Source organism: Genypterus blacodes, unplaced genomic scaffold (genome assembly GCF_046128005.1).
Source record: "Genypterus blacodes isolate CSIRO-AG114 ecotype Tasmania unplaced genomic scaffold, CSIRO-AGI_Gbla_v1 ptg000022l_1, whole genome shotgun sequence".
NCBI classification, from domain to species: Eukaryota; Metazoa; Chordata; class Actinopteri; order Ophidiiformes; family Ophidiidae; genus Genypterus; species Genypterus blacodes.
Window position 1 is genome coordinate 6,233,948 of NW_027466835.1, and position 25,225 is coordinate 6,259,172.

At 47.0% G+C, this 25,225-nt stretch overlaps 1 protein-coding gene and 1 pseudogene across 1 annotated transcript in view; one reads left to right on the forward strand and one right to left on the reverse strand.

Annotated features, from left to right (window-relative positions):
- The window catches only part of asic2 (acid-sensing (proton-gated) ion channel 2), a 211,265-nt gene extending 186,252 nt beyond the window's left edge, over positions 1-25,013 (reverse strand). Inside the window, exon 1 of the mRNA XM_076142840.1 lies at positions 24,441-25,013. Within this exon, the coding sequence (XP_075998955.1) occupies positions 24,441-25,013 (573 nt within the window). The remainder of the gene's footprint in view (positions 1-24,440) is intronic.
- Positions 17,684-18,703, forward strand: LOC142992395 (UDP-glucuronic acid decarboxylase 1 pseudogene; annotated as a pseudogene).
- Positions 25,014-25,225: the final 212 nt, after the last annotated feature.

Here is a 25,225-nt window from a genome sequence, read left to right on the forward strand (position 1 = left end):
CCCTCTGCCTCCTCCTCACCCAGGCCTCCCCTCTGCCTCCTCCTCACCCAGGCCTGGCTTCTGCTCCCTCCTCACCCAGGCCTCCCCTCTGCTCCCTCCTCACCCAGGCCTCCCCTCTGCCTCCTCCTCACCCAGGCCTCCCCTCTGCCTCCTCCTCACCCAGGCCTCCCCTCTGCCTCCTCCTCACCCAGGCCTGGCTTCTGCTCCCTCCTCACCCAGGCCTCCCCTCTGCTCCCTCCTCACCCAGGCCTCCCCTCTGCCTCCTCCTCACCCAGGCCTCCCCTCTGCCTCCTCCTCACCCAGCCCTCCCCTCTGCTCGCTCATCAGAGCAGATTTAAAGGAATTGTAACGTTCTTAATCATGGCAGAACAGATTGATTTCTAGGTCACGGGAGGAAAGAAACGGCGAGAAGAGATGAAATAAGGAAATTGGAACGCACCCATCGTTCTAATGTGTGGCTGCAGAGCGGGGAGCCACATTAGTGGGTGACAGGGCAATACCCTGGACAGGGGGGTGAAGGATGCCCCGCTCTGCTGCCCGCTGCACTCAGCCTGAAGCAGCAGATCAATGGAGAGGCAAGCAGGGAGAAGAGGAGAGTGAGAGGAGGAAGCCATCCACTTGGCCTCTATATCCTCCAGTCTATCAATACCATTTGTCAGCTGTCACGGCTGTAGCCCCGCTGACCCTCCGTCTTGTCCCACTTCGTTATTCATCGTGACCGAGTGTATCTGCCACATATCCACCGGCGGACAAAACCTGGCTGCAGGACGCGTTTCTCAACCTTGAGAGAAAAGCACCAGAGTCAGAGTCGGAGAAAGTCAGACTGATTGATGGTTTCCTGAAATGATGCTGTGAGGAGCAGCATCTCCTAAACCTTGAGAACAACTCCGTGTCAATTGATCATAATTATCATTAACATAAGCAGGCTGCGGGTTTAGAAAAAACTATGGAAGACGTTGTGATGCAATCTGGAAAACAACAGCTATTTTGTTTTCATTTCCCACCTTAATAACCACCAACACTGACAACAGGTGAGCGAGGCACAAACGTTATTCCGCCTTCATCTCCCAGTGCATATTTAATGTCACATTTATGCAGTAACGAGAGCAGAACAGGCACCGGGAAAGGACTTCAGGATTTCACATATTTCATTTGATTTATCAAGGCGGGAGGCGCCGCAGCACGTCTGAAGCCATCAAACTGGGTTATAGGAGAGGGAAGCCACATTGAAGCTGTGATGAGGTGCTGGGAAAAATAATGAAAGAGACGACAAAAGAGAGGCACCGGCAACAATGAGGGGAAGAAGAAGAAGAAAATGAAGACATCAAAGAAGACAATCTGTCACTTCTTGGTTTGTAAAGAGGCATATTTGCATACGTTCAGCAGGTCTGAATCAAATGTTTGTTCCCTCTGCAGCACAAGAACTAAACACCACTAATTAATCAATCAATCCCCCCCCCCTCTCCCCAAACCTCATTGATTCAGCCAAGATCACTTTAATTGGTATCTGCCTCTCCGACGTTGCGCTTGTTCTTGTGGGCTGCGTTGATTAGCATTGATTGGTGATTAGCGCTGATAACTAATTGCTGGGACAAGGAGGAGAACAATGGATCTGATCAGTGATTACCCTGGTTTCTTGACGTGTTTTGTTTTTTTTCCCCATCATAAAAAGTCACAGATGAAGCGACGATGAAGGCTTCGGTCGCAGCCTTCGTCATAACCTCGTGGGCTGCGCAGCATTAAGCCGTGGATTCACGCCGCGGCGAGCATCGGCCTGCTTTGACATTTGCGTCGCAGCAGCTGGAAGCATATATTACGCAATCTTTTTCTTTCCTGTGCCTTAAATGTCAGTTTCATTCTGGGAAGTTTGTGTTTAGACATTCAACCTGCCATTATCGTCATCATCATCGTTTAAGATCTTTGGATTCATTTCTTTTTCCTCAACATATTCTCCCATTTGAGACGGTGGCACAAAATCGAGAGAAGATTATTACTTTCGTCATTCCCTCTAATGTGCGACGCTTTCTTTGAGGGATTTAAGCAATCGAATTAACGTCTATTGACAGATCTTCTACCGTGGAGTGAGAGCTGTTTTGATTACAAACAGAAAGAGAAGAGAATACCAAGCTTGGATGTTATGGATGAAGAACACATTTGAGAGGGGGGGGCAAATACACACACACACACACACACACACACACACACACACACACACACACACACACATTTTACAAATAAAGACTAAATGCTTGGTCTAATTACAGCTGGAGATGACATCACTATCTGCAGTACAATCTGTCAATTGGATTATACTTCTTTACATCCTACCTCCAAAGGTTTGGAGTCACAGCAAAGGCGCTATTAATTTGCACAGTCAAAGTACTCAATCACCTGTAACACATTACGCTGTTCTCTGCTTGATCTCCCCCCCCAGTTTCCCTGCTTCATTGGGCCTCCAGCTGAGAGGTGTGCACATATTCTGAGTATACACAGAGATAATATAAAGCTTTGTGGCGCTGGATCTTCGTAGATTTAAAAGGGTTCACACAACGTAAGACTGCGTATAAAGAGATGGAGTCAGTGGGCTTTGTCAGGTAGATTTGGAAATGGCAGAATTTGGAGTGGTACCCCCAATGACGTTCTTTATTCTCCTGTGAATAAAAGTTAAGTTAAGAGTCTGTACCTTTACTGTGGATGAGAGCGATGAACTTTGATGTGGTTCTAGTAGGAAAAATGGAACTTTTTAAGCATTTCTGACTTGGTGACATTCCCCTTTGAGTCAGACATCTTTGCTCTTTCTTCATCTCATCTTGCGACACATACATCACACTTATCTCACAGCAGAGCGGGGGGAAGGCAGACGAGAGTGGGAGAGAGAGAGAGAGAGAGAGAGAGAGAGAGAGAGAGAGAGAGAGAAAACCAACACGTTTGTGTTGCCAGGGAAACCGAAAAGTTTAAACTTGCTTAAGAAAAAAAGAGACTCCATAACCTTTGAAAGTCTGGGATCAAGATGCAGGACTGAGATAGACAGAGAGAGACAGAGAGACAGAGATACAGAGAGACAGACAGACAGAGACAGAGACAGAGAGAAAGAGAGAGAGAGAGAGAGAATGAAAGATAAATCTGCCATTTCTCCTGCGGTTTTGCATCGTTTCTTGCACACTAACTGACGTTTTATTAATCAACATATTTTCAATCCGCTGCTTTCTGCTGTGATAAAAACTGTCACAGCAGCTTCACACCGTGCATTAAAAATTAGCTAATGGGGGGAAAAACACCACACTATTACAACCCAATGCTTCAGGTCTCACTACTGCAGCACGATTACAAATCAACACCACTGCCTGGTCAACATCCAAAAAACAACATATGACAAACTGAAACCAAACTCCGGCTCAGTTTAGCCGCACGGCAGCGACTCCATGGGCGGAATGTTTTCGGTAAACTTTTTGTTCCGGCTGATGAAACCCAAACACGCCTCCGTTTCAGACATTTTGTCCTTGAAATGCGGCTTTAATTTAAAAGGTGCATCCATAATTTATGCTTGGAGCCGTCTCTCCCCTTTCACGGCCCTAATTGTAACACTAAAACAGGATCCTTGTCATTGTAAGTTGCACGAAAAAAAAACAACCTTTTTTTTTTATGCAGAAATATAATTACTAGAGTCGCATCCCTGATTAAAAGCTATGGATGAACGCTTGTCACACGCCTCCGAGTCGCCGTAAAGCTCTGTGATTAATTCGGCGGCGGGTAAGGCGGTTTTCAATTCTGTGACGGCAGCGGCAGCGGCGTTAAACGCAGAGGAGCACTTGGAGGAAGGCAGATGAATAAGAAATAACAACTAAAAAGAGAAGTAAAAGCAAATGGGATGTGGAAGTGAGTCATTGCACCGTGTAACATCCAGCTGGGGCCCAGACTGGCCGCTGGTGTGTCTGCTGTGTCTCCTCATTATTACCGAGCCACAGCCTGCCCCCCGCTCTGTATCGGTCACCTCAACCCGTAGGTTGCAGGGTGGGTGATCCTGATCTAGACCCTGATCCTGACCCTGTTTTTCCATCAGCGGGCTGTCAAGAAGCAAACCGCTGTTCGGGCGGATGCGTGCCGCTCGGATCGATCGACGCTCACACAGCTGCGCGTCCCGACAGGTCAGCTGACATTAACTCGTTTCCTCCCATTTACACGCATGAGGCAGCGGGAGGACAAGGGGGGACGAGGTGAGCCCTGTTGTGTGCTAGATGGCTTACATGTGGAGGGAGGCTGGGTTACTGGGGCTACATCACCACCGAACACATCAGCCAAGCAGGAGCTGAAACAGAACCTCTGTGAAAGACTTACCAGTACAGTGGGAGACACTTTGAGTCCATGATTACGGCTCTTCTGCAAGACAGGGCTCCTCCAAACAATTTCATTTTCACAACAACACAGGGAAGCTGCGTAGTTGCTCTTGTCAGCAACACAATAACAGCAAACCCCAGTAGAGTCGACATGCTGTAAATTGCCACCAACTGCAAATGGAACAAAGTGACTGAGGTCCAATTTTCACAAACTTTTCCCTTTCGTCGGAGCTGGATAAACTGGAGAGTACAGTGAAAATCTGTTGGACACACTCGGGCGCCCTATTATTATAGTAAAGATGTGAATTATTTACAAAGTGTCCCGGCTTTCCGTGTTGTAGTACTTCGGCCAAAACAGATACAATTTAGGATTCCACCACGGCCCAGGCGTTTATAGGATGAAGGCAGAAGACGCCGCAGCTGGAACATACTGTGCGTGTGTGTGTGCGCGCTCTGGTACATAACACACATTCACACTTCCACTCTCGTTCGCCTACAGGCATCTCTGACCGAAGCTGCGAGCCTGTGAAGGAAAGCGGAGCACCGAGGAAAATGCGGGAGGAACATGCAAACTTAACGTGCCTGAAGGCCGGAAGCTGCTGGATCCTTGGGACCTTCTCGCTGTGAGACGGCAGTGCTAGAAATATATAGAAAATAGCAGATCATAGGTGGAGGAAGTGTGTTATTATCGCGACTATAACTTCTAAGGACTGACACCGTGGGGAGGAAAGGTCTGTCGCTTTGGTTCAATGGCGTTTCTGTTTGGTGAGCACGACAGGTCGCTGAAGAGCGGATTAGTCTGTGATTCTTATTCTGTGCTGTGATCGCCGGGGATTTGTGAGAACGTCAAAGGCAGGAGGAAGATGATGAGCGATCTCCAGCAACAAGTGAGAGAACAAGGCGTGTTTGTTACTAGTGTTGGCTCATCTGTTTGGTGGGGTAATCACTCCTCATGTTGTCTCCAGACAGCCAATTATTTATCATCCCCAACCCCTCCGCCCGACATGCGGAATAGAAATGGGGAAATATCTCCTCTCAGTGTGATCGGAGGTGAAGTTTTGAGTTGAAATTGATGAGATTTCTTGTGATTTCATTTAGCTTTAACACAGATAATCTGCTCCTCTTTCAGGTCTTGTGGGAGCTGGAACAGAAAATTATCACTTTATCTCACAATACTTGACTTGTCACTGGTGTGGATGGGAACACTGAACCTTAAAGGTCAAAGCCTCTTGTGGTAATTATTCTTTCATCTTAAAGCGTCAGAATATACTGTGTGTATATGTGGCACAATGTTTCATCTTCACATGTCGGCTCCTCATGAAATATTTAAAAATACTCTTTGATGTGTGCCATATGTGTGAGACGGGCAGAATCCATCTCATATTCTTTAGGCTGTCAGATACAACGCCAGCGCAGCCACAGGCACAGATAGAGATGAATACATATCCATGAGGTAACTGCACTGATTGATTAAAACAAACTAAAACCCCGCCACAGACACGGCGATATCATCAATACTTCAACTACTGTGAAACAGAACAATAGAAGATTGTTGTTTCCAATAAAGACACGTCTCATTTAATTAGTTTATTTCCAATTTTAATCTGTTTGTTTATATGTTCAGTGATGTCGCCAAGCAACCCAATGACTTTTCCTCATGCAAACTAGAGTGTGTGTGTGTGTGTGTGTGTGTGTGTGTGTGTGTGTGTGTGTGTGTGTGTGTGTGTGTGTGTGTGTGTGTGTGTGTTGCAAACGTTTCCTTCCCATCTTTAAAGGGGTTTAGCAGTGCGACAGGGCGACTGTAACGCAGCCAGAGACAGGAGGCCATAAGACTGACTAGTCATTGCAATGATCATTTTCATTATTGAATTATTGATTGTTTTCCTTCAGCCATAGACTTCACAGATGAAGGGCTCAGTCTTTTATGCGGCTAATGACATAAAGACAGCCGTCTATATGTCAAAATTGTTTTCTGACAAACACCATCAAAACGGCATATGTTCAATATTTTTACATGACAGCTGAGTTACACTATAAAGTATTTATTTTTATATCTTTATACATCGAGCTGTGAATCAGAACTATTCAGTGTTGCTCTCGCTACACACAGCGGAACACGTAGACGTACTGTATGTGGCGAATGTACGGCTGGATGGCGACGCTGAATCCTGTGTGCTGGTGTTCAAACGGGCAAATATACACTTGTTTTGTTTATTTACAGGAAGTCAGGATTTACCCCGTTAGCGGCATGCAACATTTACCTTGAACATAGCCCCGGATTGTGCCTGGCGTCATGTTCTATACGCTTTGGCAGAATTATTTCAGAGCGCAGGAGAGTCAAGCCAGGTGCTATAAAAAGCCGCACCACATGCCAGGTGTCACCCTTTCAGCGAGAGAGGGGGGGTGTGTGTAGGGGGGGGTGTACCTCCAGTGGCCTCAGAATCACTGCATGCAGACTTTGTGTCACTCCAATTTGGAAGTAGACCATGTGCGAGTCCCCAAAACCCACCCTCCGGGACGCCTTGTCCTCCCATGCCTCCTCTGATCCAGCTAATGAATTCCCACTGCCAGCCCGGGCAAGGAGAGCAAGAATGGCGTCCATGCAATCTATATCCTGTTTATACTCATACTCATATTCTCTTCATATGAGGGAACAGAGACGTGATTTCCTCTGCAGCAGCACATTGTACCTGTTTGCGTTACATTGTACAGGTGGCAGTGATGTTTCCTGTCTTCCACAAAACATCACAGGATTCCTCTCACTACTTCCTGCGCACAAATCTCTATATCTGTGGCTATGAACAAATAAACTACAACCAAAAAACAAACGCTCATTAGCAAAGCATTAAAACTCTCTGTGGTTTCAAAAGCAATATCACACACACACACACACACACACACACACACACACACACACACACACACACACACACACACACACACACACACACACACACACACACACACACACACACACACACACACACACACACACACACACACACACCCTAATTTGGCTCAATTTAGCTGGAGGGATTTTCATGGAGTTTTGAAACTTGAGACCACCACAAAACTCTGATCTGTTATGGACAAACACGAGAGAGTATCAGCATGAGCGCAATAAATTATTCTATTTATGTGTTGCAATTACATAAATTAAAGCACTGCAATTTTCAAGCAAATAAATACGAAACTATCACAAAAGCACAAAGTGTGTGTGTGTGTGTGTGTGTGTGTGTGTGTGTGTGTGTGTGTGTGTGTGCGTGTGTGTGTGTGTGCGTGTGTGTGTGTGTGTGTTGGGCCTTTTCCACAGCATTAATGTCTGATGTTCTACCTGTTCTATTAACTTCTCTACACGCTCCAGCACAGTCAGGCGGCAGTGGAATGCGATACATCACCATCATGCGGCGTGTCGCACAACATCAAAACCTTCAGAGGGTGCCGGGTGTCGCCGCAGTAACGGATGTGTTCAATGTTGCTCAGGTGTGTTTTCGGGTAAAACGGCCCTCTGAGAGTCCAACAAACAAAGAAACAAACAAACGTGCCAGGGTGACGGAAACATGAATGTCGTTTGTCATCGTCTCGTGAGCGTTTTGTTGGCTCGCCTGTTATTCTTTATGAAAGCTCATATCTGAGCCTCATTAAGTCAACAAAAGCAAATAAAACATTACAATCCAGTAAACGGAAAGCAGGAGGTAAATCATTGTGAAAGGTTAGACGCGCATACACAACAAAAAAGAATCACAAATGTGTTCCGCCGACGTCTGGTTACTTGGTTTAATTGAATCGTCTTTGAGCGTTTCCTTCCACAGAGCGCTGCACTTAAAAGCATTCTCATGTATTCGTCTGCGAGGCCAAATCAATTCCTTAGTGGCTTTTATCTCGAGCTGCCCTCTCTGCTATTCCTTTTACACACATTATTGACCTTATTCCTGTGGACATCCTGCGACCACCGGCCTTCAAACGCTCACGCATGTAACGGCTGTTTAACCGGGGATCATCTCCACGTTTCTTTGCAATTGTAGCTAAAGAAACATCTACACTACAGCTAGACAGCAGAGTTTGTTCCACAGAGTTGCCCGATCTCTGCACCAAAGGTAGGAAAGGTCACAAGGTCGCCAAAATCCTCCTCCATGTCCCCCTGCTCGGAGGCGTTTGTAGTGTTTTGTAATGAAGGCGACAGGAGACGCACTCATTTCTAAACTTAAACGTGAGCCTCATGGTGGCGCCATAGCAAAGACGACATTTTGGGGCACCCTAGGGAAATTCAACACAACACAACGCCGTCAGATGCAGTGTGTCGATACGAGCCAAACTGTTCCCTCGTCCAAACACGGCAGCGTGCAAAAATAAAGACGGTGTTCCAGTCTGATAGCAAACCGGCATGAAAGCATCTTCCTCACTGCACGCTGCGTCTCTTTCTCTCTCTCTCACTCAGACACACGCACACACACACATAGAGGTCTCCTGTGTGTATGTGTGAGAGTGTGATTTTTACAACATGTCAGTATTGTTCCAACGGCGCTCTAGTTAACGCAGGGGGAAGCTTTCAATTATTAAGGCGCAAATTTATCACGGTGCAGTGAAGTTACCACGATCCTTTTATTAATTACCACCGGTGCGTTACAAACAAACGAATGGAAGGAAGGAAGGACAGACGGACCGGCTAAGACAGATAAGACACAGTGTCCAGGTAAAGAAGCACACGATTGGTCCTTTAATAGCTTTTAGGTTGGTGTTTGCTGCTACGATTGGAAGCTTTGTGGCTAATGGACCCTTCAATATTCCCTTAGAACGCTGTGGTAATTATTTCCCATTTGGCCTTAATGACACGCCATTAATCATTCCTGCAGGATAATCTGATCTGCTGCATGAGAATGTGACACCTGGGGGGAGGGAGGGAGGGCTGTGTTTGGTTTGAACGTGATGGAAAACAAACACGGCCGCAGACTCATCCAGGCCTCCTCCTCCATAATGGATGCAATTTGAGATATTATACCAATATCTTTCAATGAGCGTGGAAGTTCCATCACCTTTTAACCAGCTGGCATCTGAAGGTGTCCTTGGCACGTTTCCACTGGAGACTGGACCGCATCCACGCAGGCTTACAAAAGGAAACTATCATCATATTAATGACTTGTCGTCTTCGTGCCAAAACAATGTGGACATTTTTACTTCGCTCCCCTTTTTTTATGATTGCTTTGACTTCACAGTGTTAAAAATGAAATACACTTAAAACATTCTCTTTATCAGGCAGTTTTTGGAACCTCCGGCTTCATTAAGTATCCAGTTTGACACCAGGGAGAGATCAAACCAAAATCACACTGCAGTGCCTACAACTTGCATCAATTGGACTCGCCTGTGCTCTTTTCAATAATTTATCATTTCTGCTTCATTCGCCGGGTCGGACTATAGTTTGGCCTTAGTTAGGTTCATCCCTTTCCTTGTATAGCGGAATTACCTTGTAGCAGGTTGAGAATTTATTCACTCTTCTGATGAACAGCTGCTTTGTGCAGTTGCAGGCATGTCAGCGATTACATATCTTATAGCACTTAGCTGAAATGCCATTGTTCCAACCTGTCTTAAGAAAACCGAGCCAAACCCTCTGCAGTGGGCTGTACGATAATTCAAAGGAACCGATTATCTTGCCAGCTTGACCGATCTGAACAACATAATAACCACTGGTTGGTAACCGAGGCAACATTGCTCACAGGGTAAACATCCTTACTAGCCGGTGACGGAGTTCATGGCCATTACTCCGGTAGCTCATATCAGTTATTTCCTGTATCTGCACTGTGTGCCTCCCATCAGGCGCAATGATTATTACAGCATCTAAACATCTCCGGATCAATGTTCCTCTGCAAGCAAAACTGTTTATAAAAAGCCTCCATCACAGCCTGTTTTACAAATCCTCTCTTTCCCCGAGCTCATAACAATATTTTCTGTTCCCTCAGCTCATAAGCAGCTATTGTGCTAAACCACAGCCTGCTACAGTTCTACATTAAGATGAATGATTGCACCTGCAGGCGGAATAGGCCTATAGGCTACTGGAAATATACAAGTGTTATACACACACACACACACACACACACAGTGTTCAAACTAAAATTAATTTTCATGCAAACAGATACTGTATGATATCGCTTCCAGTCTCAAACACGGCCGCAATTTCGCTGCATCTCTGAGTAAAGTGAGAGGAGAACACGTGTGCCGCCTGATGTGGAAATTGTCTGAGAGAGAGAGAGAGAGAGAGAGGATGTTTTATCAGCATCGCCTGAGCCACCCGTAACCACACCGCCACCCACAGCAGGGAGCTCTCAGGCACTTTCCTCGTAGCCCCAAGCTCCATCTCGCTCGCATCGCATTTGGTCACTTGATTACAGCTTCTCACTTCTCTCTTGTGCTCTGCCTTGCTCTTCGTCTCCGCCGTCCCTCCGCCTCGTTCTTATCCCCTCGACATTGATGGCCTCATCCAGTTTCGCTGGATTCCTGTAATTTATATCTCTATACATCTCCATCTCTCCATCTCAATCACAGGCCGGGTGTCATCAGAGTCGGCCCATCATCATTCATGACATCCAACTTCTGATAGCCTGGAGGCACAGACCAGGAATGGACGCACCTGACATTGCAAACTCATATTTCCGATACGCTAGGCTCTCTAGTCATTGTATCCTTCTATTGCTGAAAGCTGTTTTTGTTGGATTGGGCTTTTTTTTACTACAATCTATTCGGGGAGAGGGACGAAGGCACTGAGGGAATAATTATCACCATTTCCATGAAAATGCCAGAGCCTTCAGCATTCCCTTCACATACTCCCGCCTAAAACGAGATTAATTCTGGATTTCTGTTCCACTGATTGTCCCTGATAATAACAAACCACCTCGAGAAACGATATCAATCTGCCATTGCGGCTGCTGTCTGCTGGGCCTGTCTGCTCCAACACAAAAACAAGGCACAAACAAAAATCGCACAAGAAAACCAAGAGGGGATCCACATTATTTGCAGTCAGAGTCACTGTGGCAGAATGTAACCATACACATAGGACACATACTGTATTTACCCAGAAACGTGAAAATAATGGCTGGATGCTGATATTTTAAGATAAATTATCCGTTTAGTCCCAGTGAAGCTGAACGCCTAAGCCGTCCCCGTAGAGAAATGTGTACGTTCTCAAACATTTGCTCCTCTGTGCTAACACAACTCTAACAAGTCATTTCTCCTCAGCTGGCCTGGAGCTCTGTATCTGTGGTGGCAGCAAATATTCATTCATGTTTATGCAGACTGTGCTGCGTGTGTGTGGAGGTGAAAAGATTTGATTATGTTAAGAGTATTAACATCTAAGAAATGGCTGTGGTGCGGCTGCAGAGGAGGCAAAGGGTCTGGGGGGAGGAAGATAGCGGAACAATGGCAGAAATGCAAAGGGAATGCAATAACCACCCAAGCCTCATTAATACTCTGAACCCTGAGGTGTGTAAGATATATACTGTATATAAATATATACACATGTACTGGACATCAATGAACCCTGACCTTGTAGCTCAGTATCATCCACCTCTTCAAGCTTTAGGGCATGAAGGTGGAGAGAGAGCGTAGAGAAGAGAAACACATTAGGGAGAGAGCAAGAGAGGCTGTGCAACAGAGGAAGAGAGAAGGAGGTACACTAGTGAAGATTGAGGTCGGACAAATGAACAATTACATCAGTGATCATGATTGAATAACTGCCATCAGTGATTAAGAAGAAGTCAATGAACCTCAGGCAAATTCACAATTTAACTTTCAACAATTTAATAAAGAATAATTGCCTTTTTCCAACACAGCAGCGTCTACACTTAAAGGCAATTTAGGCCTCGGCGCATTTGTTTCTTTCTCTCCACGCAGTGGAGCCCAGTTAAGAGAAAACAATACAAACAAAAACACTTTGGATTCGTAGTCGATGACGGGAAGATTCACGGGCGACAGTTAAGCAGTTTGCACTTACCAGAATGTGCGCCGAGGAAAAAGCGATAAGTGAAAGTGGGATATGAAAAGGTGTAAATATAGGCTTTGTGGAGGGAGGACAAAAAAGTGAATGATGTCGTAAGTAGGATGAAAAATAGAAGAGGCGACAGACAGTTTAGAGATTTTATACATCCTCGCCTCAGCCTTTCAAGCGACACCAACAGCCTTAAAAAAAGCTACAAGCACCTCAGATTTATAACTAGGAACCAATGTCACCGTTTTACATTTTGTACAAGGAAAACATATCCCGTCTCCTTGCTTCCTCGCTTTGATTCCCCCGCCGTCATGACAGAGTTGAATCAGAATGAGCCACCATGTGCATTATTTAAGCAAAAGCGACAATTTCCAACCACTGTTGTCTCGTGTGTTGCCACAGAATCAAGACCATTATATCAGGCCGTGTTTGCCTTCTGATTTCTAAGCAAAAACACATTCTTGTATTTTACCATGGCAGTGGAGAATGTTGGCACAGACACAGACGCGCGGTTTCATTAAATCACTGCTGGAATACACACACCACATTTACAACACACAGAAATAAAGATAAAAATCAAAAAGGAAGCACATCAGGAAGTTATCGCCCCAAAACAGGCAAAGTTACCATGAACTGTAAATTTGGAAAAAAGTCTAGGATTATTTATTGGCTCTGGGCTGTAATGAGGACGCTTTTATTGCCAGTGCAGTTTTAGAAAATGTCAGCGTGTTTTTTTACGGTTCTGTGTATCAAAGTGGCTCCGACAGGCAAACGATCAGACAAAGAGCGAGTGCGCGGTGAGATTGCACAATCCAGCAATGAGAATGATGAAAAGACAGATAGTGTCTCCGTCCACCGGGGGAGAAGTCCTTCACCGGTGACCTTGGCTAGAGACAGGCGAGCGAGCTGAGCCAGCATCTCATGCATTTATCACTTCCAATGCAGAGGAGCCGGCACTCATTCAGGGCACAGGCGTGTAGTAAACATGAGGGCCGCTTGGCTGCCAGGCTCTTTACAGCGGGGCAATGAAGGGGACGGCAAACCGCAGCTGCTTTGACAGGTTTAATTGAGTCGCTGTGTTCAGGGGGGTCACGGCAAAAATCAATATGTACAGAAGATACAGCAAGTAAGAAGGAAGCAAAAAGCACAGAGCACACACTTCACTGCCAGAACACACACACACACACAGAGACGCAGGCAAAATTCAATATGACTCATGAAATGAAATGGAATGTAAGTTCTATTATTTCCCTGTAATTAAGCTGCTCTCACCATCCATCACACCGCATGAAAAGCTCATTTTCAACCTATTGATGCAGCGATGTGGCTTCTTAAGGCTTTGAAAGGTCCAAACTGATATCTCACTATTCCACTACTGCTGGGGATTGGATCATTCTCAACCAGCTCCTTTACAATAACCCACTAACTGCACTGACGGGGCTCTGCTGGGGCTGCCTGAGAGCTTTACACCCTTCACCTGCTGATGTGTGCCAAACAAGACTTTAAGGATACATCTGCTGCTTTCTTTTACCTTTTTATGATTATGATTTATGATGAAATCCCATGAAAATCTCTTAACTATTAAGATTTGTTGTTTAATAAGGAAAAGGGCGAATATCTTCTGGTTCCAGTTAATCACAGCGGAGGATTTTGCAGCTTTTCTCCGATTTGTACAAATGCAATTTTGGTTTCTGATGATAAACGTTATTTATTAATTTGATTTAGTGGCATTAAATACCTGCTAGCCTGATGCTAACTAGCTGGCAGCTACGCTAGGCTAACTGCGGTCGAGTAGCACGATGGCAGACGGCTGGAGCAGTCGTTCGTGAGCGGATGAAGATGAATTTAAAGTGTTTAAAGTGTGTTATTAACAGAGCAAAGATGATCAGACTGACTTCCTGAGAGTTTACAAGAATTAGCCGTAATGTGGACGTATGATTAGGAAGCTCGAGTAGAGAATTACGAGCTGTTAAAAGTATGCGAGTATAATGCTAACACAAGCAGCTACGCGGCTCCAGACACGTGAAAACCCCCGAGTACTTACCTCTAGTTTCTCTATTACCTGCTGAACTCCAAAAGGCCACCAGAGGAAATGTCCCCAGACTGTCAGCGTCACTTTATCATGTGGGTTAATTACCTTTTCTCCTGGTTTTACGCTGGTGAGTTAATGCTGTATGACACCGCCTCACAGGGTTTAATGTGCGTGCCCCATGAGCCTTATTTAGAGGAAAGAAATGTGCACATTAAAGAGGAAGACATCAGAGGGCTGGTGTCAGTGTAACTTGCGGCTGATGTCTGTGGCACGCACGTGTACATTAGGAAGCATCAAACATTCACACAGGCACCATGTGGAGACGCTGGTAAATCGTCTATTTTGGAACTTTTACCCGCAGATGAAAGAGACAAGGACGGAAAGCTGATGAGAGCTAGAGAGACGCACGACAAGGACAAAGAGCGTCTCACGTTAGGAATATGGGAAGCCTGCACCAAAGCCGGCCACGTTCCTGCTTTAGTTATCATTCACAAGTGCGGGCAGCCAATGTAAACAAACCTGGATTATCAAATCACCTCATTAGGCTTAACTCGGCAGCTGTGTGAAGCAAACAACACAGAAAACCCTAAATTAGCTGTAAAGGGAACCAATGTATCAACTTCTTTTCTTAATGGCGCTGGGCCACTTCACCCAAATTTCCTTCCATACATTTCCCTCACCTGCATCTCCCGGCCCGAGGCTGGAGTGTAATACAGATCACTCTGTGCTGCAGTACTGAGTGGGCCAACTCCTTTCACTGCAAACATGTCACTGCATCGCATCGTTGTCGCTCATTTTGAAACGACGATTGCGTAAGGGCTACCATGCGACTTCACTGCATTTGAGCGTTTCTTTTAAGGAAGGTGCAGCAAATTGTAACACCACTTTTGCATTCATCTGTAAAGAAATATGCAGAATCGGGCATTGTCTCTAAGAAACCGAGATGAACCAGGTTTTTTTCCCCAGGTTCCCGTACCGTTTAACAGCATGAAGAACCAAGATAGCATAAGCCATCACAACTAGTAAACTTCTGGAGCATCAAGAATCCCCAGGTTTCCCACTTGTAACCACAACTTTGTTCATTCGATTTCAATTTCCCAGTTGTACGCTTGGTGTTTACCAATTTCCCACACCACTCGAACACAGCACAAGATCAGAGGATAAGATTTCATCTCACGTCACATTTGTAGGCGAGTTCGTAATAGATCAAAGATATCAACCAAAAGCCAAACTCACATCTGAGCAGCTACAAAAACAAGCGCACTAATACTTCGCTCCTTACTTCCCGTCTCTTCGCCCGTTTCTTTGCCTCCCCGCACTGTGCAGTACGCAGTGTGCTTTTTTTTGCATGGTGTGGCAGAGAATTGGTGTAAATGAGTGTCTCATTAAACTTGATGAGCCCTTCTGCAACTTAGCTAATGACCCCCGAGCCAAACGGGAGGACATGGCCAACGCCCACACACAAGCTCATGGGCGAATTCGCACATCGCACACACACACATGCGGACACAGTGTGAGAGTGAGAACAAAGTGCGATGATGGATATGGGGATTCTATTCTAGGAAAGTTATAAATATTCATGTTAAACTCATCTTTGTGGTCGCATTCACGCTACGTGTGCAGGCAAACACATGCTTTCCCTCTCCGACTCTTTCAGTTCACTTTAATATTTTAAACAGGAATAAGAAGCAGCGGAAATGTTTCCACGGGTAAATCAGCCCTCAGTCATGTGTAGTTTCAAACACAATGTAAGCACGCTGACACACACACACTGTTTACAACCAAAACTGGATGTTTCTTTGTGTCTATTTGTATCTCTTCCACACAGATTGGCAGATGTGGCACACACTTGCCACACAGAACCAAACCGACTTCCCATCTTCTCCACTCCTCCGACTCTTATCATGCAGCCAGCCAGGCATGAGACAGCACTACTTTGGGTGTCAGGGGGGTCTCCTTCAGCCTGCTCCAACATTAACACACCCGTCTAAACTGAGCGCAGCAACATTCTCCACTGCCAGCACTGCCAGCCTGCCACTCCTCCTCAAACTCCACGTCCACGCAGACCCCAGATCAAATGCTGCCGCCGCCGCCGCCGCCGCCGCTCCTGCTGCCTGCCTGCTGTCAGCTCATATACATAACGTAGTCAAAGCAATACGACCGCTGACCTTGCCTATCGTGGCCGACGCTGACGAGCTGGCATGTCCAATTCACAGGGACGCAACTCAGCTCGTCAGGAACGCCGGGCACGTTCCGCCGCCAGTTGTACGGAAAAGCGCTGTTGCATGGTGACATGATAGAGACCGATACTAATGGTGCGAGTCGTCCCCTGGTGCTGCATTTGGAATCTACGGATAAAGTTTGGATCTGGATCTGTAGTCTTCCAAGCAGCCGCCGCTTAAATAATGAACGGCGGGGGAAAGTGAGGCGAGAACTGAAAGCCACAGCAGGGCCGACTGTGAATGCTGAGGACGGGAAGTAAGGCGAGCCAGTGGGACAGAAACTTGCCGAGAAAGATAGAGTGTTCAATTATTTTCCTGCACATTTGTTTGAAATTTGCAGGCAATTTATGTAAAAGGAGGCTTACATTTTAATGGGGTGGTGATTTGAAGCGCTTTAGATCATTTCAGTTTGTGTTCTTAAAACCAGAACCACAGAGAAGCAGTCCTGGTATTTGTAATGTGGAGATAAAAAATGCATGGCTTGATTAATAGTATTCATCCAAAGGAGCTCTTGATGACTGAGCTCAGTGGTGTTGAATTCACTCAAGTGCAAGTTGGCCTTTTCAGAATTCAGCTCACTTGTAGGCAAGACACTGTATCAAACACCTCCAAAACAGTCAATTATCGAGGGCCTTTGTGTGGCTCTTTGGCAGTTCTTACACGCCGATGTTCGGTAAACATCATTGCATCAGGCAGGCACTTCAAATTCTGCGGCGTGTCATCACTGCCCACAGTGTCCTGCCTCAAAGAGAAGAAACGGGGGCACGCTGGGTGCTGCCTGAGCCTTCAACTTAAGCTTTCATCCCATTGTGTTGTATATCTCTGCTGTCCCGACGGCGGAGAGCTTTGTGTAAGTGGTCTGTCCTTTATGTATTCCTTTATTTTATTTTTTTCAACTTGTGTAAAGGCACATGGAGAGAGAAAAGCATGACTTTCAAACACGGAAATAGCTGAGATAAAGATGCACTAGGTGATTTATAGATTTTATAATGTGACATCATTTATATGAATCTAGTGAATGACCTCACTTTGTACTCTTGCGATTTGCAGTGGAGAGAGCAGCATGGAGAAAGGCCTTGGCACCACTCCACCACTCCAGCAGATCTATGAGGATTTTTCTCAGAAATGTCCACCTGTGAAATTCCTATCAGACAATGATCGGAGGAGGATTTTGATCACTGGTGGTGCTGGTTTTGTGGGATCCCACCTGACCGACAAGCTGATGGTGGACGGCCACGAGGTGACCGTCATGGACAACTTCTTCACGGGCAGGAAAAGAAATGTGGAGCACTGGCTCGGCCACGAACACTTCAAGCTCATCAATCACGACGTGGTGGAGCCACTTCAAATCGAGGTGGACCAGATCTATCACCTGGCATCTCCAGCCTCTCCTCCCAAGTACATGGAGAACCCCATCAAGACCCTCGAGACCAACACCGTTGGCACTCTTAACATGCTTGGCCTGGCCAAACATGTGGGTGCCAGACTCCTCCTGGCTTCTTCTTCTGAGGTGTACGGAGACCCAGAGGTGCACCCTCAAAATGAAGAGTACTGGGGCCACGTGAACCCCATTGGTCCTCGGGCCTGCTATGACGAGGGAAAGCGTGTAGCAGAAACAATGTGCTATGCCTACATGAAGCAGGAAGGAGTAGACGTGAGGGTGGCGAGAATCTTCAACACGTTTGGCTCCCGAATGCACATGAGCGATGGACGCGTCGCCAGCAACTTCATCTTGCAGGCGCTACAGGGAGGACCAGTCACTGTCTATGGGACCGGGTCCCAGACAAGATCCTTTCAGTATATAAGCGATCTGGTGAGTGGTCTGGTGTTGTTGATGAACAGTGATATCAGCAGTCCGGTCAACCTGGGAAACCCTCAGGAGTGCACCATTCTGGACTTTGCTCATCTCATCAAAACCCTTGTTGTGAGCAGCAGTCAGATCCAGTTTCTGCCAGAGGTCCAGGAAGACCCGCAGAGGCGAAGACCGGACATCCACAAAGCCAAAATGCTACTCGGCTGGGAGCCTGTGGTGCCCCTGGAGGAAGGGTTGAATAAAACTATCCAGTACTTCAGTCAAGAGCTGGAGCACCAGAACAACAACAACAACCAGAACCCAAACCCCCAAAACCCAAATAGATAGTTTGGCACTAGATGTTGGAATTTCGTAATTAGGGGCCGAGTTTAAGAGCCAGAGATGAACTTGGTGATTGGTATTTCATAATGTACAAATGTTAGTTTGATGGCATCACACTTGTGTATTTGTGCAGCTTTAGATTCTGATACTGTACAAGTCTTTTGACCGCACCTTAGAAACGTACATTTGACTTTGTAATTTTGTGTTCTCTAATCAAACAATACAAAGGAACGTTCCCTTGTCTCGTCGTTTTTGCTAACTGAAGAAGTGAGGCATCTAGGCTGAAGAAGAAGACATGCCACCACGCCAACCTTGACCCCCCGGGGCCAATGTTTGTGATTTGCAGTCATGCTGTCGTGGACATAACTGTCATTTTGACAAAAAGCGTGCACATTGTCTTGACACTGGTGTGAGATCATTTCTAGAGGGCAGTAAGTCGTACGTGGGGACGGGGAGGCTTGTCACCGGCTGATGGAGCCAAGGTGAATAGATGTCTTGAGTTATTTCACCTGACTGAGGACTAGTCACTTTGAAAGAAAGAGTTTCACCACCAGGAATCACTAAAACACTCAACTAGAAGAGACAAACCCTCAGAACAGTTCATCAAGCAGCCCTTCCTACAGTACTGAATGTCAGATGTGTCTTTGATTATCCGATTGTCCTGATTGACCTACAGCCTCATTCAGAAAGACCTCTCTCCAACATGAAATGGCAGGAGAAAAGTTCAATTCAAACATCAGGACATGCATTTCAAAGTGCTGCCATCAGAGCAGCCAGAAGCCGGCCTTGCAAACAGACCTGTGAGCCCAGAGCACACAGCTCTCAGACGAGTCTCAGCACAGATCAATAGGGTTTCGACCAGCTTTAACAGATTAAGGAGACCCAGTGAGTAATACAGTGAGTAATATCTTAATCCTGTGGGTGGAAAATGGACCACATGTAATCATTTAGACGTATAGACCCGTGCTAAAACATAGACAATGGCAATGCTTGCATGGGGGTTATGTGAATCATCCACAAGGTAAGGTGAGGAACAGAGAGAACAAAGGTGTGGTGAAAATGTATGTTCTCCTGTGTGTGTGTGTGTGTGTGTGTGTGTGTGTGTGTGTGTGTGTGTGTGTGTGTGTTCAAACAGCAGGATTTTGATAGCTTATCTCAAAAACAGACGCTGGCAAAAACCACCAACAGCAGCTGCACCAAGTTTACATACATGAGCCTCCTAATCACACCCACACCTACACACACACACATTGCTGACTACACATCGTTTATGTTGTCAGCCCAGACTAGTCAATACATATCAATCCAGTATCAGTTTAGCCTGCAGTGTTTAACTTTCAAAAATAAGCTCAGGCCGAGCGGTGTTACAGTGTTGAACGTTAGAAACACTTAGCAGCAGAAGGTAACAGACATTTGAGTTTAGGAATAAGACGCTTAACGTCAACCTGCAATGAAGTTTCTGTGAAGTCTGAGAGTAAAAGAGGAAGTGCAGCTACAGAGAGACTATGCCTCACTCTGGATAAGCAAGTCACGGTGCCTCAGGGTGCTGCACAGTGCTGCACGCTGGCTTTGGAAGCCAGGAACAAAAACTACATTTCTCTCGAAGGGATCAATGAAGCAAAAGAACAATGCAATAAATAACTGAGCCTCAAGTTTAATTTCAAAACTACGAGTAAGTATCTGCTGGTTTATGATCGACGTATCCAGAACACACCAGCAACAAAACACTCAGGCTGACTTCAGGTGACAACGCCTTACACACACATATGGAACACATACACAACTGCAGGAACACACTCCATCTGCGGAAATGATGAACTAGGTCTCCAGGTTGGCTGCTGAGGTAATGGACCGTACTCTCCCTCTCTCTCTCCGTCCCTCTCTCTCTCTCCCTGCTTCTCCCTCCGTTTGGCAAAAAAATACAACCCGCATCAAGACTCACACCATGGCTTCCTGTCACCGTTTCACCTCTCCTCTTCCTCTGACAGAGATTTCTCACCACCCACTTTCCAATTTCCTTGTGCATGAAGAACCAGTAAGCTATTTGCGAAGGCGCATGGAAAGGTGACTTCATTTCACATGTGCACACAGTACAGCTAATTTGCCTTCCACATTTAGAGAGGAGCTTCATACTAACATGGCAATGACAGGAAATGAAGGTGAACACACAGAAATGACTTTCAAATTCGTTGTTTTCTTTTAGAAACGGCCAACCAACAACTCGTTCTATTAAATCGCTGAACCAAAAGGTGTCTATTTGTTGCGTTTGAGGCTGAGACCCAAGCTTTGAAGTTAAAGATTAATAATCACAAACAGCCCCGGCCTATTTCATCACCCCAAACATAATCCAGCACTGCAGACAGTTTCAGTGTCTACAACATGAGAACAGTCCACACAGATCTGTGTGTGGCTGCACTCCAGCTTTGCTTTCAAGCTGGTTAAATAGTGCACGTTAGGGGGGTGTTTTAAGGGAGGCGGACTGGTGGGTGGCAGCTCCGCTCGCCGTGCCCTTTAAGAGACTCAGACATCGCGCCTGCCGGGAATGTAAAATGCCATGATAATGCCACATTAGTGATTAATACAGTGCGGCCTGTAAAACCTAATGTGATGTACTGGACTTTTAATATGCTCAGAAATGAATGTGAAACTGATCAAATGCAGTGAGTGAGACGGAGGAGGGGCTGGGCTTTAGAAAAGTCTGCGATTTTGGATGAGTAACAGATCACGCACACACTCCCGCTGGCATCGGAGCAGCGAGTGAAGCCGCGGGACTATGAGCCCGGCGAGGTGACGAGGCCACAGGTTGTGTGTAGTGGCTAATTGCTGGTGCTGTCAACAGCCACCACCATTATATTTGTGGTGCTGTTCCAACAAGGTCCTGGTCAGAGGACTAGACGAGTGGCTAATTAGTGTCTGTGTGATAGAGAGCCCAAAGCCTGGCTGCTATCAGCTATCTCATTAGGCTTTAGAGTGTGATAGAGTTCACCAGGGCCCAGAGTACTGCGGGGCTTTCTGAAGTGGATTGTGCCCTGCAGGCCTGATTCATCCTGGCAGACATTGATATGGACTGTCACTGTGATCAATCAGCATTTAATCATTATTGTAATCTCCCTGCAACAACAACAACAACAGGGAGCAAAGGAAACTTCACTTAGTCATGCAAGGCACAAGCTGGGGGGGAAACAAACCAACGTGGACTTTGGTTGTGCTTGAACCGGCAGAGATGAGATGAAAACACCACAACAAAAGGATCCGACAGCAACCAGCACACAACAAACTTTACCGCCGCACACTTGGCTGCACCGCAGATCTCTTCAGGCAGAATGCTCCGCATGTCAGAGACGTTCTCCCTCTTGAGGCTGTAGGATTACCCTAATGCACAGCGCTCCTGTTTTATGTACTTAATACATCGCGGCTTCATTCGACTTGGTAATCACATTGTTGCCAGTGGCCAAATTGCGTATTTGATTATGGTGCCGCCCTACACATGACCCACGTCTAACACTTACGTAATCACTTTCAAGTAAGAAGTAAACGGACACCAAGCAGTGGGTTTTTGACTTCTGTGATGGCGCCACACTCTGTCTGATTGGCAGCACAGATCTCAGAGCTGAAGGAAACTAAAAGCAGGTGTGTGTGTGTGTGTGTGTGTGTGTGTGTGTGTGTGTGTGTGTGTGTGTGTGTGTGTGTGTGTGTGTGTGTGTCTCGTACACCAGCACCTCTAGTCTAGATGTGACCTGGTTTTTTGGCAGCCTTGAGAACAAATGAACTGGAGGCCGTGTAGGTCACGGATGCTGGAGACGATGTTTCACGTTTGAAAAATGCAGAAACCTGTCTGAGACACGCATGCATGTAGGATGGGAATGTGCACGGAGAAGCCTGGTTCCTTTTTTTGGTGCGACGCTCTGCTCCAGTTCCATCAGTCACATCACACTGACTCCCGTGTTCCCACAATCCTCCCTGCGGTCATTCATCACAATGTCACTCAAACGCTGACTCCGGTCCCTGGGGTGTCACGGTAATGGCATCCCTGTGCATGAAGGCGTGTGCTTTGATGTCTATATGTACACGTTTGTCTGAGCGCATGTGTTCTGCTAAAATACGAATTTGCTTTCCTATTTTTACCATTTTCTCCATAAAGGTGCCAATGATGTGAAGACAGAGCAAGAGCCGAGAGACAAGGGGGAAGACGTAGGGAGGAGTTCAGCACCGGCTCTCTGTCGGCTCTCCGCCAGCGTGATCATCTTTGAACCTGCCTCCAGGTCAAAGGCGCCACGTAGCACGTGCAGAGGTGTCAAGCGAAGAATCACAACAGACGGCAGAGATCTGACTCTGAACTGAAAGGGGAAACTGGCTCAGAGTGACTTCCCTGAAAATTCAACAGGGCGAGAAATTATGAAATTTCACACGTTCCTCTGGCAACGGCTCACTTGTAGCTCTGCTGTGGATGAATGCAATATGGATCAGCGCTCCGGGGGGGAAGCATCCATCTCAAGGCAAGAGTGGAAGGGAAAACATAATCACTACAGCCAGCGCACGAGCCTCTGCTGCTGTTGTTGTTCTTCTTCTAATTAGTGTTTCTGTGGCGAGGGCTTCTCGGAAGGAAGATATCAATCCAACTGGGTGAGCAACAATGGACGGTAGACGTCGGCGCCGTAACGTCCATGCAGATAACGCGGCCGGTCGGCTAGCCGGAGCACAACGCGGCCTTTGATGTTCTCTGCTAATGACAAGAGAGGGAGACCACGACACCGGCGGCTCATCAAAGCCAAATCCAGCAGCCCTGCCAGAGTCGCATACGGCCGCTCTGTGTGCTCTGGATGCACCCGGGGTCATTTTCCAGGCAGATAAACAAATACGACCTCCTATTAATACCAATTTGAACCGCTGCAAGTGTGTGTGTAGAGGATTTAACCCCAAACAGAGGCAACTTCTACTCATCAGTACACAATTATGTGGCCGTGCTGTTAGAGTCAGAGCTTTCATTAACGCACACGCACACACACACACACGTCATTTCCACAGCGCTGCAATCAATAGTGCAGGAAAATCAGCCGCGGAAATTAACAGCAGCCTCTAGCCAAACAACTGTACCTGTTGGCTGCGTGTGTGTTTGTGTTGCTCACACACTTTCAGCAGGTACACATCCTCAAGCCGTCTCGTTTGCTGGGATAAATAAATAAATAAAAACAACTTGGCAAGAGAAATAATCATAAGGAGCTGGCAGACTTTAGCAACCACTATAGACCCCCCCCCCCCCCCCCCCCCCACACACACACACACACACACACACACAAACATACAAATACAAATCAGCTTCCCTTCCTTCATTTACATTCTTCCAAAATCCAGGGCAGGCACATGTTTAGCGCCGACAGCTGCAGGAACATGCAGGTCGACCTGTTGCGTGATGTGCCAGTCAGCACAGTGCTATTCTGTGGGGGCTGAAGATAACAACAAACGCCATGGCAGAGGAGGAATTTGAGAATCAGGAGAGAATCAGGAGATACAGCCGAGCAGCGACAGTCCCAAGGAGAACGCAGTCCCGAGGAGAACGCATAGCAGGAGACTCCCAGCACGGCAGCGTGGGAGGGACAAGAGCAGCTCTCCACTCGAATGAAGTCATCTCACAGGGGAGAACAGCAATTCATTGGACATAAGTAACCCGACACGAGACAACACAACCCAGCAGCTACGACCTTAAACCAGGCCGAGATTCAACAAGAACTTAAGAGGGACTCACGGCTTTGAAGTCGCGATGGCTGCACTCCTGGCCTTGGTAGCGGCAGTACAGCATCATCTCGTTCAGGTCGTGGCCGACCCTCTCGATGAACTCCTTCATGCTGAACGCCTTGGGCCTGTAGGCGGTGAAGTTGGCTTTGTCCTGCAGGAAGGCCAGCACGTCGGGCTCGGCCAGGTGAGGCTGGGGGATGGTCAGGTGGACGTCCAGCAGGGCCAGCAGCTCCCCGGCGTGGTACAGGTCGTTGCGCGTGAGGCGGCTGAAGCGGTACGCGTTGAGGTTGCAAATGGTGACGGCCGGGAAGACCAGGCTGCTGGACACCACGGCGTCCACGCTGGTCACGTGAGGGTACGAGAGGAAGTAAGCCAGGCGCTCGGCGCTCTCTAGGGCCAGCAGCCCCACGCAGGCCAGCAGAGCGGCGGCCCAGAGGAAGCGGCGCACGGTGGGGCGGCCGTAAGGGAAGATGAAGCGGAGGCCGTGAAGAGTGCTGGCGTGAGCGAAGGCCTGCCAGGAGGTGGGGTGCAGGCTGGAGCTCTCCTGGCTCCCCTGACTGCCACAGGTCTCCTTCAGATCCATCATGAGCCCTCCAGCCCCTCAGCCAGAGAGCCCCCGTGCACAAACCTGCACAAAGAGGGAGAAATATCAATACATGGCTTTAGAAATGACAAAGACATTAAGGAACACAGAGAGAGAGAGAGAGAGAGAGAGAGAGAGAGAGAGACAGAGAGAGAGAGAACCACAAAGAGAAGTGGACAACAAAGAGGAAAAAGTTAAAGCGACAGACACCA